The following is a 19,760-nucleotide window of genomic DNA, read 5'->3' as shown; positions in this document are numbered from 1 at the left end:
GCCTTCAGCCCCTGCGGTGGCTTATCACAGCAGTCAGCCTCTGTGCATACAGTTCTCTAACTCCCAGTCCCAGGCCTTGGTGGGATCCTGGAGGCACTCAAGTCAGTTACGCTCCAGGGAACCCTGTCATCCACTAGTTGCACCCTGTCAAAGAGAACACAGCACCTCCAAGAGCCCCACGCTGCGATGAGTCACTTTTGTACAGTATCCTTCATTATAGCATTCTTAGCAAAAGTAAAAGGGTACTGGATGAATTACAGGACAAATAAAATGAATGGGTAAGTTCCTTACGTGCTGATATGGAAATACCTCAGGTATGTTAAGTGAAAAAAAAAGGATAAAACAGCATACATCAAGATATGACCCAAGGACCCTTGAGGGTGCCCAAGACCCTTTCTGAGGGTCTGCAAGGTCCTCCCTTTCCAACTACACATCTACGTGAGGCTGTATTTCCTTCTATACTTCAACCAAAAAACAAGTAACAACAGACTGAACGCATAAGCAAACAGGCAAATCCAGCTATTAAGCCCGATGCTAAATTTTTTCAAACGTGAAAACACTCTGCCTCACTGATTTTGTATTGGAAAATATTTTTTATAAAGTCTATTTTTTAAATATAATGGGTTTACCATTTCTTAAGAAAGTTTTCAAATTTCTCAATTTTATTTTCTAATATGGTAAATAATGATAGATATAACTCACCTTAAAGACCTCTTGGGAAGCCTCAAAAATTTAATACTGTAAAAGGATCCTGAGACTAAGAAGTTTGAGTATCACTGGTGTATATACCACCCTTTTTTTGTAAAAAAGGAAGAAAAATAACAATTTATCTTTGTACTGGTTTATATATGCATGAAGAAAAACTCATGAAGGATAAATAAACCAGTATGAGTGGTTAAGCAAAGAGAAGATAGGAAATGGGCAGATGCAAGAACTTTTACTGAATCCTTTTTTTCATTTTGAAGCTATGTGTGTGTATGTATATATATATATATAAAACCTATTCAAAAACTTAAAAAAAAAAAAAAAAAAAGAGCCAGAGGCAGCAAGGGCCAGCATGATGGAAGATGAGAATAAAGTCCAGCTGAAAAGTAGAAGGGCTTACAAAGGCTGTGTGGAGTGTCTCCGCTCCCTGACATTCAGAAATAATTGTCCCCAGGCAAAATACTAGAGACTTCCTCCCTAAAGAAATGAAACCAAGAGACCCAGAGCTTCTAGCATGAGATTCCTAATCTTAAACTATTACAGGCAACCACACATCACAATTTAATCAAAGTCTGCAACAGGCGAGATAAACAGAAAAGCTAGCCAGGAAGAGAGTGAGGTAATGCAGAAATGAAAAACAAATGTAAATAATTTTTTAAAACAAAACAACAAAAAACACAAAGTCGTGTACCCAAAGATATTGGAGAAGTTACTGAACCCACAAGGCCAAGTAGATCTGGTTGAGGAAGATACTGACAGTTTTTTAACAGTCATCCTAGAAGTACTGACCCTTGTTATGTTCTTGTGGAAATTACTCTCATATACACATGGCACAGGGAAAAAGAATATGTTTTAATATCAGATATAAATCTGTTTCATTTACTACCTGTGCGCTCCCAAGAAAAGAATTTAACTTCTGAGCCTCAGTTTCATCCAGTGTAACTTGGATAACACATCCTTTAGGGAGTTACTACAGGAATTTAATGAGTTATTGTTTTCTGATGTGACAATACATTCCCTAGCACTTATGGAATGCATTGAGCATTCCATAAATGGCATTCTTACTGCCTGTGATGCAGCAGAAAAAGCTGACTGTGTTACTAGAAAATAAATGGAAAAAAAAAAAAAACAAACAGATTCTTGGTTGCCAGAGCCAGGGGTTGGGGGATGGGAGAAACGCATGAACCGCTTTTATCTTTATAGTTTAAATAAACTGAATTTAAAAAAAACAATAGAAGTCAATGAAATATGCTTTAAGGTTAACAATCATTTACTGTATTAACATTTTCACTTATAAACATACAATTTGCATATACAGGGAAAAATAGGTTCTGAGGACACAACAGAATACTAGAGACAGGCAAGCAATCAGAAAAAAAGATCAACCCTAGGGGAAAAAAACGGAACTGCATCCCATGCTGGTGTCTACATAAACTTGGGAAGGAGAAAGAAAGCACACAGTATCACAAGTAATGTAGAAAATAAATGTGGATCATTCTGTCTCAATGGCAGGAACTTCTCCCATGATCCAGATCTTGTGTCCTGGTCTGGCCCGTTTCATGAATGATGACCTGAAACACAACCACGGGTCTCTCCCTTCTCTTTACATCTAAGACCCTGAAGTTAACTCAAGTAATTAAAAGAACAGAGCTAAGAAACAAGCCAACTGGCATGTGTGCAATGTCAACGGCCAACTAGCTAAAAGTACACATGGAAGTAAAATACTGACTAAACCTGAACAAGTTCCTTCCAACTCACCTAACTTCTTGATTTAGGATTACCTAAGCGTTGGCATCTACGAGAGCTGGGGCCAGGGAAATGAAGTATCTCAGCCCATCTTTATACAGGGTATGCATTTCCTCTCAGGATCAAGTCACTAGTGACAGTGAACTTCCAGACTCAACTACAGTTGCCCAGTGGGGCTGGCCCCGCTGGGGACAGGGACTGGAGATGGGGGGGCACACGTGGGCCCAAGCTTCAGTCCATAGCTCTCCCCCTTCTGTCAGAGGGAAGCCAGGGGAACAAAAGGAGACCATCTGCTTCAAGGGCATTTCACTGACGTAACTCAGTACCTGTGGTTCCAGTTAACTCCAAGTTCAAAATGATGCAACATGAAAAACTGAGTTTAGTATTTTGTAAGTAAAACATACAGCTCGAATAATGGTTACCATCTGAACAAAACCATTCTTACTACATACGATGTAAAATAACTAAAGCAACATTTTTAACCATCAAAACCAGTGTCGTCACACATCACATCTGGCAACTTTCCACCATGTCAAACATCCAAAGAGATGACAGCCAAGTATACTTCTTTTCAGCTGGAAACAGACTCTCCAGTGTCAACAAGTGCAATAGAATTGGCTAGGAAAACACACCTGTGGTCACCACAAAGTTCATTTGGCATCTGGTTTCATACGGAGATAGATCTATTTAAGTCTGACTTAGAGATGGAATGGGTTGATCAGTGAAACAAAAGACTATGTATGTAACTGGCCACATAGAATAAAAACGGAATTTGTGCTACTAGGAGTGTATTTTATGGAAAATAGGGCCACATGGAGTACAGGGGCAGAGACCTTCAATGTGCTAAACTGCCTTTGTAAAAGTACATTGTTTAAAGCATGCAGGACAGAAAACTGGAATAACTGAAGTTTTAAAATTTACATAAATAAAGAAATAAGAAATAACAAAAATGCATGACTCTCAGTCTTCCAGAGCTTCACAGATAGTTGGGGCTCAAATTAAATGGTTTTAAGCTTCTCTGTGACATTTGAGTCAAGAATGAAAACAAGGCCAGTGTCCTGGTCAGATGGAGGAATACCTTGAGCAGGTCATTCATGTCCTTAGACCGCAACTCCCATCTGTAATCTGAGTCTCCCCCACCATGCCACCACCGGGGCTCCACGCACCCCAGTGCTCAGGGACAGCCACAGCGCCCCAGTCCTGCACAGGACAGGAAACAGGCTCTTTAACAGCCTTCAGAAGGGTGGGAAAGGGGATCCTCAGTGCAGCGCAATCCCCTAAAACTGTAACACTGTAACTATGGCTCTCATTCCACTTTCTTCACCATTCTCTTAATATTACTTTCTCAACAAGTAGAAAAATAAGCTATAAGTAGGCTGAAGTGGCAATAAAAATACTCAAAGCAAACACTTAAAACATGATGCCTCTGAATAAAGCAAATCTACCTCCACACACTTATTTGTAATTGTTTTGCCTTGTTCAAGTTTTAAATGATAAAGCCCTAAAACGCTGAGACACAAGTCTACTCTTAATTTGGGATGTTTTCCAAGGATCACTACCAAAAACAAACTAGTAAAAATAAAATGAAAAGCATCATTTTAAAGCGGGGGATCTGCCATCCCGCCCATCATCCTAAGCAGTCGGCTTTGCTGGAAGCCTGCAGAGCCCCAGAGGCTGTGGCGATATCACACCGCTGATTCAGGAAGGTTCCAGCCTACGACTCCTGAAGTAACGTGCAGCCAGGTCTGGTCTGAGGTTTCAAAGTCTGGCATTAAACCAAAACAGCTGCAGTTCTTCTTGCCACAATCACTCACCACTCATACATCACGACGTTACTAGCGTAACACTAAAATAACTATCCCTTAAGCACTAAGGCCTAACTCTAAAAGGAAAATGCCCTTTCCAAACAGGTGTGTTCAAATAAGGTATTCTGAGAGTTCCATAAAAAAACTCCTAGAATGAGCCAGTGCCCCCAACTAGTCCACGTGTTAGCTAAACAGCAGTCCAAAGCCTTCTCTGTGGTACTTATATGGATTAGTTATAAGTATGATGTCACTACTTTCAAAAGAACTACTAAAACTATTATTAAAAACATTTATAACAAACAGAAATGCCCTGCAAATTATATTATTGCACACAGGGTATCAGAAGCTATGCACATCCAGGTTCCAAGGACTCTAGAAGACCCAGAACAGAGACCCTAAGGCCATGCCTGTGGCTGCTCCAGCCAGCATGCCCAGTGCCAGGTCACTGTCATTGTCTCGATACCGCTCACGAATGATGACTTGGTTGGCAGGCTGCTGTCCATAAAGTCCTAGAAAAGAAGGAAAAAATAAGAGCAGTTTGTGAAGTCCAACATTCACTCAAAAAGATGGCTCCCTTGACTGGGACCCTTCCTGAGGTTTCTCCATGCACTGCACCCCTCCCTCGGGGCGCTGGTGGGGTGACTGCAGCGAGTGCTCCCCAGCTCTCCTCCACCACCAGCGAAGGTGACTGGACTTGGCCACGTGAGGAGGACACCTCCATTTCTAAGACGGCACTAAGAGGAAATCAAGATGCTCAGCTTCCCAAGGTCCACAGTCCCAGACACTGCAGAGAGCAGAATCCTAATGAAGCTGCAAACTCCAGCCTCCAATGCCCACTTCAGCCCCGCACGTTCTGCTCATCAGGATGGCAGGCAGACGAGGAGTGTGGGAGACGCACGGAGCCTAGAGACAATGGGAGAGTCAAGAATCCCCACTGAAAGCTAAGAAGAAACACCCACCTAGAAGTTAATTAGCTTCTTAGTATTCATGCAAACCGTTTTTAAATTAAACCTTTAATCTGCTAACCTAACCTGCTCTTCATTTTTTTTTTTTAAATTATTTATTTATTTATTTATGGCTGCGTTGGGTCTTCGTTTCTGTGCGAGGGCTTTCTCTAGTTGTGGCAAGTGGGGGCCACTCTTCATCGCGGTGCGTGGGCCTCTCACTATCACGGCCTCTCGTTGCGGAGCACAGGCTCCAGACGCGCAGGCTCAGCAACTGTGGCTCACAGGTCTAGCTGCTCCGCGGCATGTGGGATCTTCCCAGACCAGGGCTCGAACCCGTGTCCCCTGCATTGGCAGGCAGATTCTCAACCACTGCGCCACCAGGGAAGCCCCCCTGCTCTTCATTTTTAACCTTATGTCTTTATGGGGAAAAATATTTATGTTAGAGGGAAAACTTCTAAAAAGCAAACTTTAAACAAATTTAAAATTTATTCGCACAATTAAAGTTTACAACTGGAAATGTATTGCTTGTTCTCTTCTATGCTTCACAATATATTGTCTAATAGCTAATTAGCTTTAAAATTGCTCACATATAGTGTTAACTTTCCTCCTTGACCCACTATCCCCTTAGCAGTTCAACCCTAGGAAATAGAGAGATTAATCCAATAGTGATATGTCCATGTAGATGAAGAATGGAAGTGAAACCAACAGTGACACTAAAGGCTAACATCTACAAGTGCTTACTAGTCTAAGCACTTATAGTATTACAAGCATTTACATTCATTGACTCACTTAGTCCTCACAACAACCCTATGAGTTGAGCTTCCTGTTATCCCTATTTTACAGACAGGCAAAAGTGAGGCACACGGGGGTCGAGGGCAGTATGTTTAAACTACAAAACTGGTGAACTGTAGCATTCACTATCACAGCCTTGAAATTTAAAAAAATTTCAATTAGGCAACTCCAAGTAGTGAAATGCAATATAGTAGGAACCTGTAAGCTGACCTAATTAAAAGATCCCCTGAAAAATCTAAACCTGCATTCCCTCTGTTAGCCCCCCAGAGGGACCTCCTCGCTGCACGACCAGGAGCCAACTTCTGCCGCAGTGCCTGCTCACCTCTGCTCCTACCAGGGAGCTAAGTCTTTTTTTTTTCTTTTTTTTAATAAATTTATTTATTTATTTATTTTTGGCTGCGTTGGGTCTTCGCTGCTGCACGTGGGCTTCTCTCTAGTTGCGGCGAGCGGGGGCTCCTCTTCGTTGCGGTGTGCGGGCTTCTCATTGCGCTGGCTTCTCTTACTGTGGAACACAGGCTCCAGGTGCACAGGCTTCAGTAGTTGTGGCTCACGGGCTTAGTTGCTCTGCGGCACGTGGGATCTTCCCAGACCAGGGATCGAACCCATGGTCCCTGCATTGGCAGGCGGATTCTTAACCACTGCGCCACCAGGGAAGTCCCAGAAGCTAAGTCTTTACCAAAGTCAACTAGGGACATTTCCAAGTTGTACTTATTTTAATTATCTAATTTAACTAAACTTTACATAAATGATCAAAACACGAATGTAGAAAAGGCAGATACTGTTTCTATGACAATTAAGTTAGATACTTTAGGAAAGGCTAAATAAAGGCAAGTAACTTTTACAAATTACCATCAAACCAACGAATTGAGTAAATTATAAAAGATGGGGGAGGAGACACCAAGAATCACAAAATCTAGAGGTCTGCTCTCAGACTTGGCCCTGGAAACTGTAGTGCAATCATGTGTCACGAGTACCATCTCCGTAAGACAGAAACAGAGGACTCCAACCAAAGGAGGCAACTCAAACCAAAGACCGCAAGCCCACAACAAGAGACAGCTGAACAAATGTCCACTAACGTGGGAAAATTAAAACAGAATACTTATAGTGTGCACACAGCACTCTGTGCACTTCTAAACTGGCTGCCTGGCCACCCGTCCCCAATCATATTAAAGAGAAGGCCTTTAACCTTCTCTGCACGACCAGGGCCTCTATGGACACTGCAAGGCAGCGTGTCATGAAGCTGGCAAAGCACCGGAGTACCTTAGAGAGGCTGACTGAAGAGCTCCTGTCTGGCTACCAGCACGATGCTGCAGTGGGACGACCACTACTGAGCAGCCCTTCCACAGCAAGCACACTGCTAGCTGGTCACAGCGCAAATGCCGAATGCCTATGGACTGCACTCAGCCCTCAGCAGCAAGTATTCTGAGGTGGCCCCGAGCGTGCTGTCTCTTTTTTCATCATGAAAGTCAAAGGCAAGGATGGAATCCTAGGTACAGAAATTCCCTTCACAAGCACAAGCACAGAACTTCTGCTTTTCTACAGAATTAGAAACAGCTGGGATTATCCCAGTCTGTGGCCTAGGGGCTGAATAAAAGGCTGGTTCTCATCAGACGATTAGGCTAGGGCTTAAAAACTGACCACCAACCCCAAAATAAATGGGGAAAAAAAAATAATTCATACAAGGGAAAATCTAATTTGTAAACAATTGTACAATGTTTATCTTTGCCAGTCATCATAGAAATGTAAACTAAAGCAACCTGACTCCATGTTAAGACCTTACCAAACTTTCGGAGCACAACAAGAGGCAATCTTTATGGGACTACAGAGAAACCAGTACGTCATTAACTCCTAGTGGCATTATAAACTGGCGAGCTATTCTGGAAATTAACTTGGTAAATGGTATCAAGACTTACTGTAATACTGTCAGATGAAATGACATAAAGTCTGAATTTCCCTCAAAACAATCCAGAGGTGGGGAGAGAAGGTACAGGTGAAACAAGATGTGGTAACTGTTGAAGCTGGTAACAGGCAAATTTGACAGTTCATTTACTGTCCCTACTTTCGTATGTTTGAAAACTTTTATAATTTTTTAATGGTATCAAAAGAAACAGAAATGTTTATGCCCTTTGACATATTAATTTAATATAGAGAAATCAGAAATGTATTCTAAGACATATTTAACAGGAATGGAAAAGAAAATGATTAGAAATATTCAAAGCAATATCTACCACAGTAAAAATGAAAAGAAAAAAGTAAAGACAACTAATAATACATCACCCCACATGACAGTATGCAATGATTAAAAATACTTAAGAAGATTATGTAGCACTCTGGACAAAATACATAAAATTTTATTGATAAAATGAGAATAGAATGCAAAAAAGTAATGTAAGATAACAAAGATGAAACAATTATTTTACATGGGGAAAAACATTCAAACCAAAGTAGTTGTGCTAGGATTAGAGGATAGACAAATAGTTCATTATTCAGCATCATTATTTTATCAGTTTTCAACTTGACATGAAAAAAAAAATAAACAAGCAAGGCAGAATCCTTCAGTCTACGCTAGTTGAGTGCACTGCATCCGATTCCAGAAACAGATAACAGGGGAAACTCTCTTGTATTAGGTGCTAATGCATAAAAAACCAAAGTAACCACCACTAACCAAAAGGACACTCTGAGTCTGGGGCTGGCCAAATCCAGAGACCCTGTGGCAGCCCCCGTGGCTTCTCTGTGGCATTAATATCAGTGGCCACTCACCCTTCCGGTAACACACTCTCCTTCCACTGCTTCTGCGTTAAGGCACTGTGCTAGGTTTGCTCACAGCCACTTACAGCTCTGATCTCTTGGCAAGCTCTGGGCTCCCATTCGTCTATTCACCAATTCACTCTCCTGTGTGTCGCTCTGACATGCCATACCCACTGTGACCTGCCCCTGCCTGACTTCACCTGCTCATTGGGGTCTGGGTGTGGCCTCACTCTTCAGGCCATGAGGCATGTAGCTCTGGTCCCCCTTGCCCTGGTTGTAGGCCCCAGCATATTCCTGCACCTCCAGCCCACAGACTTCCCCCGCCCATGCTGCACCTAGGACTTGATGCCTCCTACACAGGCCAGTCATTCACACCTAACAACTTGTTTCGGGTGAGGCGAAAATGAAAGGAACCCATTAAAAGCCCAGAATAAACATAAGCCCTCCCAGGCCTCTACTTCACCTGCAAAATGGAACATCACACCCAAGTAGTGATAATTTTTGAAGGATATTACCAGAAGGAAAAAAAAGAGAAAGATTGCCTTTTATCCCTTAAAATGGGCCTCTTAGTTTGGTTGCTTCTTAATGTAAGTGAATTTCAGGAAGTACAAATTCTCTTCTTTGGGATGAATCTGGATACAATAGTGAAGTTTTAAAAATCAAGCCCACTCTAACTTTTGTAAAGCAGCGTGAAGATATATAATGCTTTTTTTTTTTTTAAGTAGCAGAGTGATTTCTAGTCTAACCAGAAGAAACATAGCTCACTTTAAATTGAGAAATAAAAATTCTTCAGGCTTTACTGATCGACTCACTAAATGAAGAGAAACAAGGAATGAAAGGCTGGCATAAGTTACCTGCATATGGGTACTGGTAGGGTACAGCATAAGCCTGCCCATTTGCAGCATAGACAACTTGAGTTCCTGGCGGGTATGCACCACTGTATGGACCATAGCCGTATGCCTGCTGAAAAGATACAGGCCCATTAGAAATACCATTTTCAAATTTCAACATCCATTTATAATAAAAACTCTCAACAACGTGGGTATAAAGAGAACATACCTCAATATAATAAAAGCTATATATGACAAGCCCATAGCTAGCATCATACTCAATGGTGAAAAACTGAAAGCATTTCCTCTAAGATCAGGAACAAGACAAGGATGTCCACTCTCACCACTTTTATTCAACATATTATTGGAAGGCCTAGGCAGAGCAATTAGACTAGGAAATAAAAGGCATCCAAACTGGAAAGGAAAAAGTAAAACTGTCACGACTTGCAGATGACAGAATATTATATATAGAAAACCCTAAAGACTCCACCAAAAAACTGTAAGAATAAATGAATTCAGTAAAGTTGCAGGATACGAAATCAATGTACAGAAATCTGTTGCGTTTCTACACGCTAATAACAAACGTTCAGAAAGGGAAATTAAGAAAACGATCCCATTTACAATTGCATCAAAAACAATAAATTATTAACATATACACACTACTATATATAAAATAGATAATCAACAAGGACCTACTGTATAGCACAGGGAACTCTACTCAATACTCTGTGATAACCTATATGGGAAAAGAATCTGAAAAAGAATAGATATATGTGTATGTATAACTGAATCACTTTGCTGTACACCTGAAACTAACACAACACTGTAAATCAACTGTACCCTAATATAAAATAAAAATTAAAAAGCAAAACAAAAACAAACAGAAAAACAATAAAATACCTAGGAATAAATTTAACCAAGGAGGTGAAAGGCCTGTACGCTGAAAACTATAAGGCACTGATGAAAGAAATTGAAAATACAAATAAATGGAAAGATATTCCAAGCTAATGGATTGGAAGAATAGTTAAAATGTCCATACTATCCAAAGTAATCTACAGATTCAATGCAATCCCTAACAAATTTCCAATGGCATTTTTTGCAGAAATAGAACAATCCTAAAATTTGTATGGAACTACAAAAGACCCAAAATAGCCAAAGAAAGAAGAATAAAGCTGGAGGCATCATGCTCCCAGATTTCAAACTATACTACAAAGTAATCACAACAGTATGGTATTGGCATAAAAACAGACACACAGATCAATGGAAAAGAAGAGAGTGCCCAGAAGTAAACCCACGCATATATGGTCAATTAACTTACAACAAAGGAGCCAAGAATATACAATGGGGAAAGGACAGTCTCTTCGATAAATGGTGCTGGGAAAACTAGACAGCCACATGCAAAAGAATGAAACTAGACCACTATCTTATACCATACACAAAAATTAACTCAAAATGGATGAAAGATGTAAGACCTGAAACCATAAAACTCTTAGAAAAAAACATAGGTGATAAGCTCCTTGACATTGGTCATGGCGATGATTTTTTGGATCTGACTCCAAAAGCAAAGGCAATAAAAGTGGAAATAAACGTGGGACTACATCAACTAAAAAGCTTCTGTACAGCAAAGGAAACCACCGACAAAATGAGAAGGCAACCTACTGAATGGGAGAAAATATTTGCAAATCACATATCTGATAAGAAGTTAATATCCAAAATATATAAGGAACTCATACAACTCAACAGCAAAAAAATAATCTGATTAAAAAACGGGCCAAAGAACTGAATAGACATCTTCCCAAAGAAGAAATACAGATGGCCAACAGGCACATGAAAAGATACTCAACATCACTAATCATCAGGGAAATGCAAATCAAAACCACAATGAGGTATCACCTCACACCTGTTAGAATGACTATTATTAAAAAGACAAGAAATAACAAGTGTTGGCAAGGATGCGGAGAAAAGGGAACCCTCATACACAGCTGATAGGAATATAAATTGGTGCCTCCACTATGATAAACAGTAATGGAAGGATGTTCCTCAAAAAATTAAACATAGAACTACCAGTTGATCCAGCAATTCCACTTCTGGGTATTTATCCAAAGGAAACAAAAACACTAACTCAAAAAGATATCTGTATCCCCATGTTCACTGCATCATTATTTACAATAGCTAAGATATGGAAACAACCTAAGTGTCCATCAGCAAATGGATAAAGAAAATGTGGTCCAAATATACAATGGAATATTATTCTGCCATTAAAAAGGACAACTTGCCATTTTCGACAACATGGACAGACCTCGAATTTTCAAAAGAAGTCAGACAGAGAAAGACAAATACCATATGATCTCATCTATATGTGGAATCTAATATTTTCTAAAAAACAAACAAAAAAGCAAGCACACAGATACAGAGAACAGACTGGTGGTTGCCAGAGAGGAAGGAGGGCCTGGGGGGGGGGGCAGGCGTGAACAAATTGGGTGAAGGAGTCAAAACGTACAAAGTTCCAGTCATAAAATAAATAGGGGGCTTCCCTGGTGGCACAGTGGGAAGAGACTCCGCCTGCCAATGCAGGGGACACGGGCTCAAGCCCCGGTCCGGGAAGATCCCACATGCCGCAGAGCAACTAAGCCCGTGCACCACAACTACTGAGCCTGTGCTCTAGAGCCCGTGAGCCACAACTACTGAAGCCCACGCGCCCAGAGCCCAAGCTCCACAAGAGAAGCCACCGCAAAGAGAAGCCCGCACACCGCAACAAAGAGTAGCCCCCGCTCGCCACAACTAGAGAAAGCCCACGTGCAGCAACGAAGACCCAACGCAGCCAAAAATAAAATAAATTAAATAAATAAATAAATAAATAAATAAATAAATAAATAAATCATGGGGATATAATATACAGCATGGTGACTATAGTTAATAATACTATACTGCATATTTGAAAGTTACGAAGAGGGTAGGTCTTAAAAGTTTTCAACACAAGAAAAAAAATTCTTTATGTATGGTGACAGATTTTAACTAGACCTAGTGCAGTGATTATTTTGCAATATATACAAATACAGATCATTATGTTGTATACCTGAAACTAATATAATGTTGCATGTCAATTATACCTCAATTTTGAAAAATACAATTTTGAAACCACTGGGAATATATTAAAATTGGTTCTCCAAGCTGCAGTCAATAAAGTTTGACACTCTATTAAAAAAATAAAGAACATGATGGGACTTCCCTGGTGGTCCAGTGGCTAAGACTCCACGCTCCCAATGAAGGGGGCCCGGGTTCAATCCCTGGTCAGGGAACTAGATCCCGCACGCATGCCGCTACTAAGAGATCGTTCCCAAGACGCAACTAAAGATCCCACACGCCGCAACTAAGACCTGGTGCTGCCCAATAAATAAATAAATATTTTTAAAATAATAATAATAAATAAAGAACATCAGACAGTGTGCTTATGCCCTTTGTTTTAAGATTCTAAAAGAACAAACCCACAACTGGAATCTACTTTCAGGCTGTAAAATAAAGTAGGTGGAAAACACAACAAAAAAGAGAACTGGACTTGCCAGAGATTCCAATTTCATTTCAGCTGTACCATTAACTTGACCTTCAGTAAGTCATCTAACTACTGTAGGCCTTGTTTTGTTCATCTCTAAAATGATCAGTTTGGACCAGGTGATAAACGAGATTCATCCAAAGCCAGTTTTCTCTTGGTGAAGCCAGCCTAGCAGCAAAACCCTCCCCAGCCCAATTTCCAGCAGTTCCTGGCAGGAGAATATAAAAGACTGAGGATACTGGGGGGGTCTGAGGTCTGAGGCCTGGGCAGGTAACTGGCAGTTTTCCAACAGGACATGCCTATGAAAGGGCATTGCCAGAAATGGGCAGTGGACTGCCTCCACTGACCAAGTAAAGGACTACTGTATACTGGGAAATACGGAGATGAAAGGCCTGGCCTTCTTTATGAGCTCACAGGTGGTGACAGGGCAGACATGTTTACAGACAATTACAATTATTGTCATTATGTGACAAAGGCTATGCACAGGGGAGAACAGGGAGCTGTGGCCTGGCAAATACGTATGTAGAATTAAACCTGTTATCTTACAAAAGCAGACAGAATTTATGCTTTTGTAAGAAAGAATAGATGCAGACGTTGTTTTCCCTATTCTTCCTGCTAAGTACAACTGAAAACCCTGGACACTATACATACAACAAACACAAGGAGACTCTGAAAGGTGGAGAGAAGGCGGTTGACTGTCTAGGGACCTCATGACCCTAAGAAGGACACACAGTGAGTTCCCTGGGTTTTCTTTTTGCCTCCTACATCCGACTGGATAATGTAGAAGCGGCAACCAAGAAATGCCAACATGTGCAGACCTTTTTTGGTCTGCCTCAAGGAAAGCCTGCTGTCTCTACCCAAAGAGCCTAAGAAGGAAAAGGCCAATCTGGCAAGAGAGACCATTTTCAGGCAGTAACTGCTCCACTCCAGCCAAACAACACAAAAATAGCTGTGGCTATTACTCCCACCAGCAAAGTCAAGTATGGAGAAAGACGCTCTCCCACCCCCATCTCAAACAGTGTCAGAGAAGGCCAAGTGGGAAGCTGGGAATTTCACCCCTACCAGATGGAAACAGGTCACCTCCAGTCCCATGCCACAGTGTCAGTGGAGACCATGCAAGGAGCCAGAACTCCCATCTCTTCCCAGCAGAAACAAGGTGCCCCTTCCTGTCCTGCTGGAGTAGGATCAACAGAGACCCAGTGGAGAGCAAGTACTTCCACAACCTCTTATCAGTAACCATAGTATTAGTGAAGGTTAGTGGGGAGCAGTAGGGAACGTCCCTCCAACTCCCAGGCAGGCTGGTGTCAGCAGAGACCTAGAGAAGGGCCTGAATTCCCAGCCCTCCCAGCAGTGACAATGAGCCAGTGTCAACTGGGACCCAGGGGACAACCTGGACTTCCACCGTTACATGAAGGAACAAAGCAGACCCCCTCTTCACCCACCAGAGGAGCATTAGGAGGAAGTCTGCTAAAACGCAAGACTTAAGTAGATTCAGTCTTATAATATTTAAAATGTCCAGGTTTTGATAAAGAATAATTCATCATACCAAGAACCAGGAAGATCTCAAACTGGATGAGAAAAGACAACAAAAGAGACCAACACCAAGATGACAAAGATGTTGGAATTACCTAGGAAGGATTTTAAAGCAGCTATCATTAAAATATTTCAATAAGTAATTAAGAACATGTTTGAAATTCATAAAAGAAACAGGAAGTCTCCACAAAACCAGAAAAATATCAGGAAAAACTATATAAAGATATATATCAAGAATAACCTATGAAAATTTTAGAAATATAAAAATAACTAATAAATTATTCAATGAATGGACTCAACAACAAATAGAGATGACAAATAATCAATGAACATGAATATAAATCAACAACAAATAGAGGTGACAAATAATCAATGAACATGAATATAAAGACTAGAAATTACCTAATTACAACAGAGAAAAAGCAGATTGAAGAAAAAAAATGAACAAAAACTCTGAGACATGTGGGACATCTAACATCTGCTTCATCAGTTTCATTAGAGAAAGAGGGTGGGTCTAAAACAACATTCCAGAAATAATAGGTTAAAATTTCCCAAATTTAGCAAGAAACATAAACCTACGTATTCAAGAAACTGAATGAACACCAGAAAAGATAAATCCCCAAATATACACATCACAGTCAAACTTCTGAAAACTAAAGACAAGGAAAGTAGCCAGAAACAATGCACTACGTATACGGGGGAAAAAAATTCAAATGATAGCAAATTTCTAATCAGAAATCAGGAGGGCCAAAGGAAATAGCACACATTTACCAAGTGCTGAAAGAAATGTCAACTCAGAATTCTATACTACTGAAAATATTCTTCAGAACAAAGATGAAATTGAGACATTCTCAGATGAAGGAAAACGGAGGATCTGTTGCCAGCAGATCTATCCTAAGAGAATGACAAAAGGAAGTTCACTAAACAGTAAATAATAAACGAAATCTTTAAACATCAGGAGGTAAAAAAATATGGTCAGAGCAGAATACATGTAAATATAATAAAAATCACATCTTGATTTTTCTAATAAGTTTGACAGCTGTAGCAAAATCTGTAACACCATCTAATATGGTTCTCAATACATGTAAAAGAAATACTTAAAACAATTATACCATAAAATGAGAGAGAAAAAAGGAATTTCGAGGTAATGGCTTGACACTTCACTGGACCTGGTAAAATGTGAACACTGGACTTTGAAAAATATGTGTATATGTATAATGTAATAACTAGAGCAACCATTAAAACAGCAATACAAAGAGATACTCAAAACATTACAGATACATCAAAATGTAATTCTAAAACATGTTCTATGGGAATTCCCTGGCAGTCCAGTGGTTAGGACTCTGCGCTCTCACCACCAAGGGCCTGGGTTAGCTCCCTGGTCGGGGAACTAAGGTCCCACAAGCCGCACAGTGCAGCCAAAAAATAAATAAAAATAAAAATAAATAAACAATAAATAAGATAAAATAAAACATGTTCCAGTAACTCACAAAAAGCTTAAGTAAAAGTACAGAAATGAAAAACAGAACCAAAGGAAAACAAAAAATAAAATGGCATACTTAACGTATCAAAATTACATTATATGCAAATGGTCTGTGGGGAAGGATAAGAGTGATGGTGTTTAAGGGTACAAACTTGTAACAAGTATTAAATAAGCCTTGAGATCTAATCCATCATATAATGAATATAGACAATAATATCATACTGTAATTATGTAGTGTAATAAATATTGCTACATTTGCAATCATTTACAATATATAAAGGTATCAAAATAACATATAGTACACCTTAAACTTACACAATAAAAAAATGTAAATGGCCTAAATATACCAGTTACAAGATAGAGATTTGTCAGATGGGGGGATGAGGGGATGACCCAACTATATGCTGTCTATAAGAAACTTCAAATGTAATATGTATGTTGAAAGAAGAAAGATGGGAAAAGAGATATCATGCAAACATTATTAAAAAGGAAGCAGAAGTGGCTACATTAATATCAGATAGAGTAGACATAAGACTAAAGAAAATTATCAGAAACAGAGAAGGACATAACATAATGATAATAGGGTTCATCCACCAAGAAAATATAAGTGTGTATGGACCAAATGATAGAGCTGCACACATAAATTAGACAACTTATATAAATGAAAAGGACCAATTCCTCAAAAAGTATAAAATACCACAACCCATTCAATATAAAATAGAGAATGAACAGTCCTGTAACTATTAAGAAAACAGAATTTGTAATTTAAAATATCCCCAAAAAGAAATCTCCAGGCAGGCCCAGACAGTTTCACTGGAAATGTCTACCAAATGATTAAAGAAGAATTAACATCACTTCTACACAATATCTTCTAGAAAATACAAGAGCATGGAACAGTTCCTAAAATTCTATAAAGCCAGTATCACCTGATAACAAAATAAAACAGAGTACAAAAAAAGAAAACTACAGACCAATATCCCTCATGAATACAGTTGCAAAAACTCCTAATAAATATTAGCAAACATAGAATTCAGCAATAAATGAAAAGAATTATACACCACAACCTAGTGAGATTTATTCCAGGGATGCAAAGCTGGTTCAGTATTCGAAAATCAATGTAATCCACCATATTAGTAAGGTTTTAAAAAAAAAAAAAATCACATGACCAAATCAATTGATGCAGAAAAGGTATCTGACAAAATCCAACACCCATTCATGGTAAACACTCAGAAAACTAAAAAAAAGAAGGACCTTCTTCAACTTGACAAAGAACATCTACAAAAAACATCACATTTAGTGTGGAAAAACTGAATGCATTCCCCGTAAAATCAGGAACAAGGCAAGAATGCCTGCTCTCACCATTGCTCTTCAATATAATACTGGAAGTTCTAACCAGGGCAATAAGGCAAGGCAAGGCAAGGAAATAGAAGGTACACAGACTACAAAGGAAGAAATAACTCTATTTGTAGATGACATGACTGTCTATGTAGTATATTGCAAACAATCTAAAATAAAATACTTGGACTTCCCTGGTGGTGCAGTGGTTAAGAATCTGCCTGCCAATGCAGGGGACACGGGTTCGAGCCCTGGTCCGGGAAGATCCCACATGCCGCGGAGCAACTAAGCCCGTGTGCCACAACTACTGAGCCTGCGCTCTAGAGCCCGTGAGCCACGACTACTGAAGCCCGTGCGCTTAGAGCCCATGCTTGGCAAGAAAGAGAAGCCACCACAATGAGAAGCCCGCACACCGCAAACGAAGAGTAGCCCCCGCTCGCCGCAACTAGAGAAAGCCCGCGCACATCAACGAACACCCAACACAGCCAATAAATAAATAAATTTATAAAATAAAATACTTATAGAACTAATAAGTGAGTTTAGTAGTAAGTTCACAGGCTACAGGATCAACATATAAAAATCAACTGTGTTTCTATATAATAGCAATAAACATGGAGAAAATGAAATTTGAAATACCACATACAAAAATTCAAAAAAAAAGAAATATTTAAGTATAAATCTAACAAAACATATACAGGATTTATATATTGAAACCTACAAAATGCTAGTGAAAAAAAAACAGGATCTAAACAGACAGTCCATTTTCATGGATTGGAAGCTCAACATAATAGATGTCAATTCTCCCCCCAAAAACCTGATTTCTATCAAAATCCCAGAAAGATTTTGTTGTACATTTAGACAAATTTACATGGAAAGAAAGTGGAATCAGAATAGCTAAAAGAATTCTGAAAAGGAAGAATGAAGTGGGGGGAATCAGCCTACCCAATCTCAAGACTTATTATTGATATATAGTTACAGTAATCAAGTCTGTGTGGTATCAGAGGATGGAACAGACAGAGAACCCAGAAACAGACACACATAAATACAGCCAACTGATTTTTTACAGAGATGCAAAACCAATTCCAGAAAGGATTAACAGTCTTTTCAACAAATAGTGATGGGACAATTGGACACCCATATGCAAAAAAAAAAAAAGAACCTCAACATAATCCTCACACCTTATTAAAAATTAACTGACAACAGAAAAGACTCGTGTATAAATCCTAGGACTATGAAACTTTCAGAAGATAACATAGGAGAAAACCTTGGGAAACTTGGTCTAGGTGAAGTGTTAAACATGACAACAAAACACAGTCCATAAAAAGAAAAACTGATAAATTGGACTGCATCAAAATTAAAAACTCTGTGAAAGGCACTGTCAAGAGAATAAAAAGATATGCTACTGATCACATATCTGACAAAGGATTCCTATCTCAAACATATATATAAGAACTCTCAAAACTCAACAATAAAAAAATAATAAAACAAGTAGAAAATGAGCAAATGACATAAAGACACATCTCACTGAACAGGATATATGGATGGCAAGTAAGCACATAAAAAGATGTTCAACATCACAAGCTATGGGAAATGTCAATTAGGATCACAGTGAAATATCACTACACACCTACTGGAATAGTTAAAATAAAAAACAGCGACAACAGCAAATGCTGGTGAGGATATAGAGAAAGTAAACCACACATACACTACTGATGGGAAACAGAAATGGTAGAGAAACTCTGGAAAGCAGTTTGTCAGCTTTTTGAAAAACTAATCATATACTTACCATACATTCAACTCAGCAATTACATTTTTGGGCACTTATCCCAGAGAAATAAAACTTTATGTCTGCATAACAACCTGTACATGAGTGTTCACATAAGGTTTATTGGTAACAGCCAAAATCTAGAAACAACCAAAATGTCTCCCAATAGGTAAACGTTCTTCAATACATAATGTGGTACATCCATACCATGGCATACTACCCAGCAGTAAAAAGGAACAGACTATTGACACATGCAACAATTTGGATGACTCTCAAGGGCGTTGTGCTGAGTAAAAACATCAAAAGATCTCAAAAGATCACATGTTGTATGATTCCATGTATATAACACTGTGGAAATGACAAAGTTATACAGATGGCAAACAAATCAGTGGTTGACAGGTGTTAGGGAAGGGGAAGAAGGGTGTGACTGTAGAGGGTGTAGCAGGAAGAAGATATTACGAACAGTTTTATATCTTGATTGAGGTGGTGGTTATACAAATCTACACGTATGATAAAATGAC

General features: G+C 39.4%; 1 protein-coding gene across 3 annotated transcripts in view; it reads right to left on the bottom strand.

Moving 5' to 3' along the window:
- Window positions 1-1,952: 1,952 nt before the first annotated feature.
- PLEKHB2 (pleckstrin homology domain containing B2) overlaps window positions 1,953-19,760 on the bottom strand; it is a 42,176-nt gene continuing 24,368 nt past the window's right edge. For 2 of the 3 annotated variants that reach the window (XM_061182997.1, XM_061182999.1), the window contains 2 exons: window positions 9,598-9,706; window positions 1,953-4,765 (listed from right to left, as the gene is read on the bottom strand). In XM_061182997.1, coding sequence (XP_061038980.1) covers window positions 4,629-4,765; window positions 9,598-9,706 — 246 coding nt within the window. In that variant the 3' untranslated portion in view covers window positions 1,953-4,628. The remainder of the gene's footprint in view (window positions 4,766-9,597; window positions 9,707-19,760) is intronic. The other variant, XM_061182998.1, reaches the window with a different exon arrangement.

This window comes from Eubalaena glacialis, chromosome 1, assembly GCF_028564815.1.
Source record: "Eubalaena glacialis isolate mEubGla1 chromosome 1, mEubGla1.1.hap2.+ XY, whole genome shotgun sequence".
NCBI classification, from domain to species: domain Eukaryota; kingdom Metazoa; phylum Chordata; class Mammalia; order Artiodactyla; family Balaenidae; genus Eubalaena; species Eubalaena glacialis.
The sequence above is the reverse complement of the archived record's forward strand: the minus strand, read 5'-3'. Positions and strand labels throughout refer to the sequence as shown.